Consider the following 12,873-nt stretch of genomic DNA (forward strand, 5'->3'; position numbering starts at 1 on the left):
AGGCTAGACAATAGTTTATACACATCCATGTCAGGTCCGGGCGCCACACCGCACCCGAGGGGCTTCAATTCATTTACAAGCATCTCATCACAGTGCCTGCCAGGGGTCCGGAGAGCACAACCAGGCTTTCCCCGTGCAGGTCATCACATCACAATAATGCTTTATTAAGGGACAGAATAATATGCAGCTTTGGGGGGGAAATTTTTACAAATATCAAAAAGAACTAATCAAGCATCCTATATAAAACTTTCCAAACTTCCAGGGAGGTCTGCGAAGCAGGACAAAGTGCTCTTTACACAGGAATCGGGACTTTCAAGTATCTGAGAGGCATTGAAAATACCCTAACCATTCTACGTACATACACAGGCCAGTCGGGGCGCTCAGGAGGGGCCGAGCGAGCTGGAGGCCACGAGGCTCTCACTGGTGTCCACTCCCACAGACCCCCCAGCTCCAGGAGTGGTTCCACACGGGGCCTGGATGTCTGCAAAGCAAGAGAGGGAGGGGCTTCAGCCGCCGTGTCCACTGTGGGGCCGGGCAGGCTGCCCGATCCTCACTAGAGATTCGGCCGCGTCCACCTCTAGCCCGTGTGCTTCCATGGCACTTTCCAGCGGCTTTACCCTTGACCCTCCAGGGCAGGGGAAGCCCGTGGCAAAGATGAGGAAAGTGGGCGGCAAGGCCCAGTGGCTTGCTGAAGCTCATGCTGCTGAGGATGGCCGGCCTGGGGCTCACTGCCCCTGGGAAGCTCGGTTCAGAGGCTGCCCCTCACCAGTGCCGGGCGCCCCACCCCAGACCCTCCCTCCCTGACACAGCTCATCACCACCAACCTTCAGATCTCTGGTTTCCTAAATGCAGCTTTCAGACCAGGGCAGGCAGCCCAGGGCCTGGGCTGGAGCCTACTGCCCGCGCCACCATCAGACCGGCCCGCCCAGCGCCTTCCAGGGCCTCCTCACTCAGTCCCCGTTAGTCACAGGAGGCGAGCAGGAGAGTGACCGTAACCGTTCTTCCCTTTCCTGCCAGCCTGAAGGAAAGGAGGGTTTGGGACCCTTCTCACCCCCAACATCCGAGATGTCCATGATCACACAGTCGCCTTCCTCCTCCTCCTCCTCCTCTGTGTCCGCCTGGAAGCCGTCCAGGTCCCCAGCTCCGACCTGAACAGACAAGGTGCACGGCCGTCAGCAGCGGCAGCAGCAGCAGACAGGGACGGTGTGGCCCCTCCCGCCACCCGCTTCCCTACTCCTGATCTCCTCCACCTATCTTGAGGAGTCTGTCTGATGGGTTATGATCCAAGGAAACTTTGGGGGAGTTCTCTCAAATGAACTAATTATGTTCAGATTTCTGAAAACTACCCCCATTGTTATTTACCTGATTACAAAAATAATTTGTTTATTGTTTTTGAATGAGAACTCTGGGTTTCCGGTTTGGTTTGAAAGAGAGATGGATAAAGCACACACTTTCTCTGAATTATTATTTGCATTAAGTGGCTGAGAAGTTGTTTTCTTCTCTGCCCAACAGCTTCATCCCCTCCGCCTGACGCTTGGTTAACTCTCTCCCTCTGATTGAGACTCCGACCAGTTCTGCCCATGAGGACACCATCTGCACCCTGTGGACAGGGGTTGGGAGGGGTGGGAAGGCTCTACGGAGGGTAGGATTTCCAGTGAGATTCCCAGGCTGTTTTCATTGGCTTCCACCAGAGAGGACAGAGAGACAGACTGTGGAAAGTAACAGGACCGATTTTATACATCACCCATCCACACGCGGCTCGCACTCTGTACATGAACAAAGAGCCAGCAGAGGCGGTGGAGTTGGGGTTACTTCCGCGGGGAGGCTATTTCTCAAAACACTCCTGGAGTTCCTCTGCTACAGAAGTCTCCGTTTGCCTGGAAAAGGGACGACAGCACACCAGGGCTGTCCGCCTTGCCCACGGTTCCCCAGCCTGGCCGGCAGACAGGGCTCAAGCTCACAGCCCCCTCAGTGCTAGTGTAGAAGCTCCACGCTGGGCTCCTCGGGCTGGGAGCCACCGAGGCAGGAATGGCCCCAGGCAGGCAGGGGCACCGCTGGGGACGCTGTGGGCAGTTTCCAGCTACCTGTTTCAAGAGAGCTGACTGGCCAAGACGCACAGACAGCGCTACTCTCCCCCGCGCTGCCCTGGAGGTACTGGTTTGGGTCGGGTGAGGGATGGGACAGATGTGTCTCTTTAGACCTCTCCCCAGCCCCTGGGCCCTCCAGACAGGAAGCCAAGAGCAGATGAATGAGGAAATCTCGGAGGAACCACCGCCCACAGCCCCACAGGCACGCGACAGGTTTCAAGCCTCTGAAGTGAGGGTTCCGGACGGCGCCCCGAGTCCTGCTGAGCTGAGGGCCACGGGACAGCTCGCCACGCTGCTGTCACTACTGCAGGGGAGGGTGCAGCGCCGGAAAGTGAGCCTCCGGAGTAGGAAGACACTGAACCACAAAGCATGGAGACTGGAAAGGGCAAATGCAGCCCCTGCCCATGTAAAAATAAGACCAAGGCCGAAGGGTTGAGCTGCCGTGGGGCCACACACACACTTGGTGGCAGAACTGGCACCTGACCTCAGCCTGTTCGATTCACTAGATCATGGTACCTTGTAAACCTGTAAGGTAGCATGGCTACTTTGAACTCTAAATGAAAAGATTTTCGAATTCCCACAAATTGAAAAAGCCCAACCCAAGCTAAGCTACTCATATGCGTTTATAGTTTAGCAACAATTACCCCCAAGCGTGTGGAAGGATCAGTTAGTGGCTTTACGAAAACGCAAGGGGAAGCATTCCGCGTGCTCCCAGGCCTCCTCCAATCCTGACCTCAGAAACTACCACCCGTGGCTCCCACTTTATGCTGGCGCCGTGCAGCACAGGCCCTGCTCAACGCAAACCCAGAGCTATCCTCCCACCCGCCCTTCCAAATCAACCAGCATTTTGTCAGTCAAGGTCTCATTGAACCAGCCTCTCTTGCAGCTGGGGTGGCTATGCCAGAGCATTCCAGCCAGAAAGATAAGGTGGAAGTCAGCCTCCCCTCCAGCCAAATGGGAATCCTCCCCAGGGTGGGCTTGGCCATCCTCGTCTTGCTGGCTGGAGGTGCAGCAGCCATTCTGCCACCATGAAGACAAGGCCACAAACTAAAGCAGGAGGGAGTGCGACAGGAGGTGCCTGGCCCCGGACGACAATGTTCACAAGCTCCTGACTTCCTGTTGCTGGAGACAAACTCCCATGAGTTTAAGGTGACGCAGGGGGCTTTATACCTGAGGCCTGCCCAGTTCCAGGGGACCAAGTGTTGTCACAAGCAGGGTGTCACACCTCGAGCACTCAGAGGAGCAGTGGGGATGACTCCCCACCACCCTGAAGAGCCGGTGCTCTGAGCTTCCCTTCCCGAGATGCACCCATTGTGCTGGGCCACGCTGTGGTCCTGGGGCCTTCCCGCGGGATTCCCTGAGAAGGGGCTTTTAAACTGCAGACCTTAGCACCTACCCCACACCCACTGAATCAGAACCGCTGGGGCCAGCACACCCAGAGCCACCGGCTGTGTAGCCTTCCGTGAGTCCCCGCCACACCGCGGAGCCTCTTCAAGGCCTGTGAACGGGGAGAAGCCGCACTGCCTGCTGTTCACGTGTGTCTTGTGGGATGAAAGGCGTCACTGACTCTCATGAATCAACCCCTCTCACCTGGGGAGGGACACCGAGTTTATGTGGGAGCATTTTCTCGTTCCTGGTAGCTCAGTAAACAACGAAGCACCAATGAAACGTAAGAATCCACGTCAAGTGCCTGGCGTGAGGAAAGTAATAAGGGCTAAACAGTCGTTTTCCACGTAGAGAAACACAGGCAATGAACACGCGTGGGGATGGCCACACCAGGAGAGGACGAGCAGAGAGGGGCTCAGGAAGACAGCTGTGTCTCGCGAGAATCTAAGGGAGGGCTGATGGGGGTAGGAGCCCACGAACACTGCTTGGATAAGGACACTAAGGAGGTCTTCCAGACCCAGCCCCTTTCAAACAGGCTCTCTGGCCAGTTTCAACCAGAGCAGCCACACTCGCGGTCCTGCTAAGATTGTCTGGCTAATGACATCGACCGTGAAAAGGCTCTGCGGCTTGAACACAGCTTGAACACATAATGGATTGTTTTGGGTCGAGGCCCAGGGAGGGAAGTGTTTGTGGGGCTGGGGCCCCCAACTCCTCACCAGGTGGGCTCCCCCAGTACCAAGCCGTGTCCACAGGCCTCACAGGGACAGGGGCTGGGGAGTGGCAGGAACAGCCGGCATGACCACACCGGATGGTTCTGACGGTCCCTCTTGCTGTGACAGTTTAGGAAGCAGGTTTACGTTGCACCCGAGACCTCACCAGTCTGCTGGCCTCAGGGAGAAGGCTAAACGTCACTCCAAGAGCCGTTCCCCCCACCCCAACCCCCCTGGCCTCCTCACCCCGATGGCCACACACTAACTAACAGCAGAGGAGCAGGGGGCGGGGGGCAGGGGTGGGGGTGGGGCGCATGCCGGCTCCCCTCTGTCTCCGTCACCACCCAGCCTTCAGCAGCAGCTCCTGGAGTGGCAGCGCCCCCGAGGAGAGCCCGGGATGTGAGCGGAAGACCCAGCTCCTCCTCGTAAAATCAAGTCTCCCCACATCTCTAGGTCTGTGAGACGCCTGCCTCAAGTGAGGACCCGGTGGGCTTCCCTGGTGGCGCAGTGCTTAAGAATCCGCCTGCCAATGCAGGGGACACGGGTTCGAGCCTTGGTCCGGGAAGATCCCACATGCCGTGGAGCAACTAAGCCCGTGCGCCACAACTACTGAGCCTGCACGCTAGAGCCCGCGAACCACAACTACTGAGCCTGCGCTCTAGAGCCTGTGAGCCACAACTACTGAGCCTGCACGCCTGTGCTCTGCAACAAGAGAAGCCACCGCAATGAGAAGCCCTCACGCCGCAACAAAGAGCAGCCCCCGCTCACCGCGACTAGAGAAAGCCCATGTGCAGCAACAAAGACCCAAAACACAGCCAAAAATAAATAAGATTTTTAAAAAATCAGAGGCTTCCTTGGTGGCGCAGTGGTTAGGAATCCGCCTGCCAATGCAGGGGACACAGGTTTGAGCCCTGGTCCAGGAAGATCCCACATGCCACGGAGCAACTAAGCCCGTGAGCCACAACTACTGAGCCTGAGCTCTAGAGCCCGCGAGCCACAACTACTGAGGCCGCGTGCCTAGAGCCCCTGCTCCACAACAAGAGGAGCCACCGCACTGAGAAGCCTGCGCACCGCAACGAAGAGTAGCCCCTGCTCGCCGCAACTAGAGAAAGCCTGCGTGCAGCAACGAAGACCCAACGCAGCCAAAAGTAAATAAAATAAAAGGAATAAAATCTATCTTTTGAAAAGAAAAAAGTGAGGACCCAGTACTCACACCACAAGGTTTCCAGTAAGAGTAGCTACAAGATGAGACTCATTCACGCCCACATTCCAGTAAGAGAAAGAACAATCAAACGTGGACCCAGGCTGAGGCTCGGGTCCCAGCCTCTGGGTGTCCAGGCAGCACTGGAGACTTCACTCTGGGGACCAGCGTCTCTCAGGAAGCCCGCCCACCACCAGGCGAGGGCAAGCCCCTCGCGACACGTGTCCCCACGGGGCCACGCGCTTCCTCCTCCACGCGCTGTCAGGCTGCAATCACGTGGCTGGCTGTCTGCTCCACCGACCCCCGTCTGTGTCTCCCATTAGATGGTGTTTTGCTCACCACTGTCTACAAGGCTTAGCAGGGTACCTAGTGCAGAGCAAGTGCTTAGTAACTGTGTTAAATGAGTGCAAAAACTAAATAAAAGCCACGACGTGGAACGTTATTCAGCACTAAAAAGAAATGAGCTCTCAAGCCATGAAAACACAGGGAAGAAGTTTAAAGGCACACGACTAAGTGAAAGAAGGCCATGGAAACAGTAAACGGATCAGTGGCTGCCAGGGGTTGGAGGGAGGGAGGGACGAATAGGCGGATCATGGGGGTTTTTAGGGTAGTGATGCTATTCTGTATGACACTGTAATGCTGGATACAAGTCCTCGTACATCTGTCCAAACCCACAGGACGCACAGCACCAAGAGTGAACACTAGTAAACCACGAAGTCTGGGTGACAGTGACGTGTCCATGTAGGTTCATCAGTTGCAACTGCCGCACAGCTCTGGCTGGGGACGCTGATACTGGGGGAGGCTGTGCGTGGCGGGGGCAGGGGGCACACGGGAAATCTCTGTACCTTCCCCTCAATTTTGGTCAGTTTTGTCACCTCAATTTTGCTGTAAATCGAAAACTGCTCTAAAAAGAAAGTTTGTTAAATATAACAAAGCCGCTGCGGGGTCTCACCTGCCCGTCATGCCGGCGCTTCTTCATGAACTGGGTGATGCACATGCTGCCCGCCGACTTCCTCTTGAGTGAGACAGGCGTCCCCTGGCTGGGCCCTGGGGCAGGGACGCTGCCACTGTCCTCCCTGGTGGCCGAGGGCACTGTGGTGACGTAACTCCACTGGCAGGGCACAGGCAGGTGCTCCTGGGCAAAGCTCTTTAGCACCTGTGGGTGGACGTACCAGCACATCCTGTAGTCGGGTCTCTTCTCATACACCGAGTTCTCAGAAATAATCCGCTTGAGCCTGGCCTTGGAGGGGACGGCGGTGTCCTCGCCGGCGGTAGGGGTCTGTGGGCGGGAAGGGCCAGGGCTCGGGGGGCTGGCGGCGCTGAGCTCAGGGCTGCCGGCGTCCTTGCTGAGCAGTCCTCGGCGGCAGCACTCCTGGAACTCCCGGATGATCACTTTGCTGCCATTCACGTTCCCGTGCAGCAGCGGGAGCAGCTGGGCCAAGACTGGCAGGGAGAGGGGGACACGGTGGATGAGACTCGGGGGTGGGATGGAATAAACGTGGCACCCGGGTTCCCCAATCTGTCACCGAGGCCGAGAAACATGGTCAGCTTCGGGTGGACTTTTTTTCCCTTCTGGTTTTATTGAGATATAATCAACACACAGCACCATGTAAGTTTAAGGTGAGCAGCAAAATGCTTACTGACATCACGAAATGACCAACCACGATAGGTTTAGTGCGGGTGGCTTTTTATGGGTGGACTTAAGACACATGAACTTGCTCCAGAAGAGATTCTGAGGCCCAAGCCGCAGGAGGCAGGACTCGTTGCGATAAGCTGTCATGTCTCACTTCATGCGCCTGTTTCCTTAGTAACAGTCCTCACGTTCTCCTTCTGAGTGGCGGGCCCTCCCAGGCTTTGAAGAGCTAGGGATGTGTGTGCTGGTTGGGCAAACGGGCCGACTGAAGTGGCTGCCCCGTACTGCTCTCGTGAGTGTCACAGAAAGGACACATGTGCTCAACAAGCGCTGGCTTTGGCTATTTTTTGGAAGAACTTCTGAATTACCACGCCACGTGCCTAGGAAGTCTCCTGCCTGCCCCGGGCCTGGAGGAGGTGGGAGCCCGAGCCCTCTGTCCCCACCCGTCCCCGGCACTCACTCTGCTGGTCCCTCTTCTCTCTTTTGGAGGCCTTGGGCGTCTGCTCCTCCTCGGGGGGCACGGTCTCCAGCAGGCAGGCCGTGAACTGCTGCAGCACCTTCAGGTCAGCTCCGCTGTCCCTGTCGGCCGCCCAGACACAGCCGATCTTCACGGGCTGGAGGATGCGGAACCTCTTCCCCTTGGCCAGAAACTCGTCCCACTCCTTGGCCTTCAGTTTCTGGCGAACCTTGTGGTTCTCCGGGTCGGCACACTCCTTACAGGTTAGAGAGCAGACACTCGCTCAGGGTCCCCCTCCCCGGCACCCGTGATCCCAGCCTCTGGGGCAGTGAGCACGTGCAGGGGCGGGCCGGCGAGGAACGGCGCCCACCCAGCTTCCAACCCCCGACGGGTGATGAAACGGGCAGGGGGCATTTTCGGATTGAACGATAACTGGCACTTTCCCCCATTTGGTGCCTCAGGTGCATCTGCCCCCTCTGGCCATCCCTGGGTAGTCACAGGTATTTTTTATGACCTCGCCAGTAAGCCTCTTAATGCCACTGTGGGTTTTCTGGTTAACATGTGATCCTGAAGCTGAAATCACCATGCCCAGCCCTCTCCCACCCCAGACTGGTGCCACTGTCTAAGGCAGATACACTGCGGGCCCAACAAGACCTGTCTGCCTCGTTGGCTGGAAACGTACGAAGAACACAGGCCCCGCAAGTCTGGCTCTGAGACAAGTCACTCCCGCAGTGGCATCAGCCCTGTCAGCTTCCCCACTACCCACACACCACGACCCGGCAGGCCTTCGGAGCCCTAGATATGGCTACCTCAACAGTCCCACCATCTGGCAGAACTGAGAAAGCTGGGGGGGCGGGAGCGCTGAGCCTCTGAGGCTGTGGGGAGCGAGGTCCACGCGGAATCGGCCGTGGGGGTGGGCTGAGACCTATGTCACCACCCCCAGGTCGGCGGCCACCAAGCTCCGGACCTGTCCCCTCCCCGTTCACCCCTCACCTCGGTTACTCCTTCATCCTCAGACAGGTACCCATGGGGCACGAAGAAACCATCGTCCTCATCCTCATCCTCTCCCACCTCATCATCGTCGTCCTCAAGAAGAGAAAAAAGTACGTTCATGATGTGTGGAAACAACACATGCTTCACGTAAAATCTTAACCTGTGAACGTCTAAGAAAGAAAAAGCCTCCTACTGCTTCCAGTCTCACTCCTATGCACACCCTGAGGGTCAGCCACACTCCCATGACCCAGCCCCATCGTGCTCCAGCGGGGGTGGGGGTCAGGCAGGACACAGACGAGCAAGGCCCAGACGTAAAGCAGCGGGAGCGGTGGGCCCCTCGGTGAGGCAGCGAGCAGGCAGGCCCATCCAGAAGCGGGTGGACGCCACCCCGTCCACCGCCAGGCAGGTTACTGCCACTCATTGAGGTTTTCCCAGCACGGCCGTAAACCCGGACGCTGAGTGGGAGGTAGCCCGGCCCGGGCCACGGCGGCTCTTGCCGGAAGCCGGCAGCACCCCCGGCCGCGCTCACCCCTTCGCTGTGGGAGAGGGACTCCCCCGGCTCCTCCTCCTCCCACTCGTCGTCGCTGTCCACCTCGTAGTCCAGGAGGTCCTGAGGGGGCAAACACGCGGCGGTCACTGTCGTCTTCAGGGGCGGAAGGGAAAGGCGGCGCACGCAGGCTAGAACACTCAGGGAGTCCCCGGAGCCCAGCGAGAAGGGCGCACTGGGAAGGAGGCGCAGAGGGCCAGGGGCAGCTGCCCGCACGCTCACCCGGTCCTGGGCCCAGGGGTCCCTCGGATGGATGACCGTCGTCTTCCTGTTCCACGTCCCCCAGTAGGCCGGCCGGTGGTTCTCGGAAAATTGCAGCAGCTTCATCCTGCCAAACCTCCTCTTTTCGGGGACGTCGTCCATTTTGCTGCTCTCCACGATCACCACGTCGCTGAGGGGAGAGACCCCTGCTCAGAGGCCCTTCTGTGGCACGCCCGCCCACCACCAGCGGCCCTCCCCCCAGGGCAGCGGGCCGTGAAGCGGCGGCACCACCTGCCCCGAGGCAGGCTAGCGTTTACTCCAGGGGCCTGGCGCGAGGAGAGGGAGAAGCCCGACTGTTCAGCAGCTGCCCCACAGCACACACCAAGGCGGCGTGTGACGGGTAAGCTGGCAACAGTGGGGGAATGTCCCTGCCCTGCCGGGAGGCCGGCACACACAGCCCACCCTCCAAAGCAGGGCTTTCTGCGAAGCCGCCGCACCCGGGAGACTCCGGAGGCTCAGGGGAAGCCGGAAGAGAGAGGTCTGGTGAAGCAGCCGAGTCTGGGGCCTGAGGCCCGGGAGGGAGAGGACCAGCCAAGGCCACAGGACTCAGGAGCGACCAGAACGCAGGGGTCTGCCCGGGCCACCCAGGGCTCTCTGACATCACCAACGGGCAAACGGCAGTCTCCACCAGCACTAACCTGTTAAAAAGGTCTGTGTTCTGGTTACAAACCACGGTGGGTCCGGACCTGAGGGGCCGCCGGCTTTTCAGATCTTTCAGGAAGGAGAATTCGCCGCTCTGCTGCCGGAGGAGCTGGTCTAACTGGTCACAGAGGTCTTGGTCGAAGGCGGTCCGACAGCGAGGGGCGAGGACCATGTGCTCTTTGATTTCAAAAGGGGCAAACTTCCCACAGGAACCGGCCAGGGTCTGAAATGGAGAAGGGGCGTGATGGCACCCCTACTGTGACAGACCCGCACACAGCAGCGGTGAGGAGGAGCCGCTGGACGCGAGGCCCGGTGCTCTCGAGTCGTTCAGGTTGGGAGGTCAGAGGAGACGCGTACACAGGCCACATGCTGCTTGATGGCATTTGCGTGGGTTTCTGGAAAAGGCGAAACTACAGGGCCAGAGATCGTGTCGGCAGCTGCCAGGGCTGTGGTGGAAGGAGGGAGCCGTCTGGGGGGACGGAAATGCTCTACATCTTGATGACGGAGGTGGCTGCAGGGCCCTGTACATTGTCAGAACTCGCTGATCAGTACTCCTGAAAAGGACGGATCTCACTGGATTTTTTTTTAAGATAATTAGACCTTGATGAGCAAACAGAGACCTAGGAGAGTGACCCGCCACACAGTTACAAGATGACTCGAAACAGAGCTGAAGCCTGACGTAAACCTGAAACACGGGTGTCTGTGTCCTAAGAATCCTCCTCGGTAAACCCTCGTAGGTTTTTTTTTTTTGGTGGTGTCGGGCAGCATGTGGGATCTTAGTTCCCTGACCAGGGATGGAACCTGTGTCCCCTGCATTGGGAGCACAGAGTCTTAACCACCGGACCTCCAGAAATTCCCAACCTTGGTAGGTTTGAGTTCCCTTCTTGGAGCTCCTTCAGCATCGTGAACGTCTGCGTCAGCGGATCCCGAGGGTGGCAGCAAGTGAGGACAACATGGGGGGTTAGGAGGAGCGTGTACGTCTCTGAGGTTGGGTATAAGAAGGCCAGCCTTTCACCCCAGCAAGAAAACAACAGCTGAGGCCAGCACCCTCATTGTGGGTCGCATGACAGGGTCACCCAGGAACTGTTGAAAATCCTGATGCCCAAGCCAGGCCCATCAGATTCTCTGGGATGGGATCCAGGCTCCAGTGATTTTTAAAGCTCCCTGGTGAGTCCAACACACAGCCGAGGCCAAGAACCAGTAGACTGTTCTCCTCACTAACAGCTGCTGGGAACATCGGGTATCCGTACAGGGAAACATTACGGCCACGCCCGAATCCACGGGCACAAAGAATTCCAGCTAAGCTAAGGAACTAAACATAAAAAAACAAAACGTAAGCTAAAAAAAAAAAAACCTGGAAAAAATTAGAACATGTCTGTAACCACAGGATACATAAGGCTTTTGAAGCAAAAGCCAATTACAATAAAAGAATAAAAATGTTCACATTAAAACGAAAAATTTCTGTACGAGATACCATCAACAAGTCAAGGGGGAAGGAATGGACTGAAGGAAGTATGTGTAGTGTACCCCACCAAGAATGAAAACCCAGACTATATAAAGAGCCAGAGATACGGGATAAAGCCTATCCTACAGAAACATGGGCAAGAAACAGGAACTGGAAAGTCACAGAAAAAGAAATAAAATGGCAAGCAAAGATGAAAAGATGTTCAACTGCACTGAGAATCAAGGAAAAACAAAGTGAAACAAAGATACGTATTTTTCACCCGTCAGGTCGGCAGTTACAAGAAAATTCGCCACATCCAGTGCTGGCAGTAAGTAGGCGGAGAGGACGTATTTTCACGCACTGTGGGGACGGGAGACTGTCCATCAGCATTTCCTGCTGGGAGGGCACTTGGACAATGACAAATACAACTCTGTCAACGTTGTGTCCTCCGGACATAGTGGCAAGTCTGCGTCCCGAGAGGTGTGCTGGTGACATCCATGCACCGTTTGGGGGGATCAACAGGGGAGGGGGATATCAACCATGATGCCACCCACATCACGACACTTTATGCAGCAACGAAAAAGAATGAAGAGAGGCCAACATGGCAAGAATCCAAGATAGGGCTAAGCGAACAAAGCGGTAACATAATAAATTCATGATTTGTTACCTACATAAATACACAAATATACGAAGGGATGCACGCGCCCAGAGAATGATCTGGAAGGACACCCTTGCATCAGAGGAGGTGGGTCACACCTCTGGAGCATGGAGGGAGGGGGGGGATGGAGGTCTGGGGTCTCCACAGGCAAAGGATGGTCTAGAAGGTGACCGGATGGCAGATGGGGAAGCAGAACCCTGTGCTGAATCCCACATGCTTTATGCTCAACCTTGTCTCCTACGTTGAGCAGAAAATCTCCGAGGGTGAGGACCGGGTCTTCCTCCCTTACACCTTCCCACACGGCTCCCAGCACAAAACTGTTGACGAAGCAACCTCTAAATGCTTGGCAGTTTTAGCAAACGTGCCACTTTTTGCCTTTTTGAGCACATAGTGAACGACAAGATATCGAACCTCCAGACCCTACCAGAGATCAAAGCTCCCTGGGCAAGCGGAGGCCCCTCTTGATGAAAGCAGAGCCAGTGGGTCAGAAGACATCTTTTTGTTTTTCAAAAGGAACAGCCTGACAAAGGCCAAAAGTAAAGCCAAAGGAGGCCAGCTGCTCACCTTGGGGGCCTGTGGAGTCTTTGGTTTCTGAAAGAACCTCGTGATTTCCGCCTTCTCGGCTTTAATGCGCTGCAATGTAAGAGAAGAGGAGGATGAGGAAGAAATGAAGAGAAACTGTTTATTTTTTTATTTTTTAATTTATTTTATTTTTTGGCCATGCCGCACAGCATATGGGATCCTAGTTCCCCCACCAGGGATCAAACCTGCATCCTCTGCATTGGAAGCACGGAGTCTTAACCACTGGACTGCCAGGGAAGTCCCGAGAAACTGTTTTAAAACATGCAAAAGCC

At 56.5% G+C, this 12,873-nt stretch overlaps 1 protein-coding gene across 2 annotated transcripts in view; it reads right to left on the minus strand.

Moving 5' to 3' along the window:
- CHAF1A (chromatin assembly factor 1 subunit A) overlaps positions 1-12,873 on the minus strand; it is a 27,200-nt gene continuing 14,327 nt past the window's right edge. For both annotated transcript variants that reach the window (XM_036848268.1, XM_036848267.1), the window contains 9 exons: positions 12,584-12,652; positions 9,914-10,140; positions 9,237-9,405; positions 8,997-9,077; positions 8,468-8,560; positions 7,478-7,730; positions 6,337-6,827; positions 1,052-1,148; positions 1-481 (listed from right to left, as the gene is read on the minus strand). In XM_036848268.1, coding sequence (XP_036704163.1) covers positions 381-481; positions 1,052-1,148; positions 6,337-6,827; positions 7,478-7,730; positions 8,468-8,560; positions 8,997-9,077; positions 9,237-9,405; positions 9,914-10,140; positions 12,584-12,652 — 1,581 coding nt within the window. In that variant the 3' untranslated portion in view covers positions 1-380. The remainder of the gene's footprint in view (positions 482-1,051; positions 1,149-6,336; positions 6,828-7,477; positions 7,731-8,467; positions 8,561-8,996; positions 9,078-9,236; positions 9,406-9,913; positions 10,141-12,583; positions 12,653-12,873) is intronic.

Source organism: Balaenoptera musculus, chromosome 3 (genome assembly GCF_009873245.2).
Source record: "Balaenoptera musculus isolate JJ_BM4_2016_0621 chromosome 3, mBalMus1.pri.v3, whole genome shotgun sequence".
Classification (NCBI taxonomy): domain Eukaryota; kingdom Metazoa; phylum Chordata; class Mammalia; order Artiodactyla; family Balaenopteridae; genus Balaenoptera; species Balaenoptera musculus.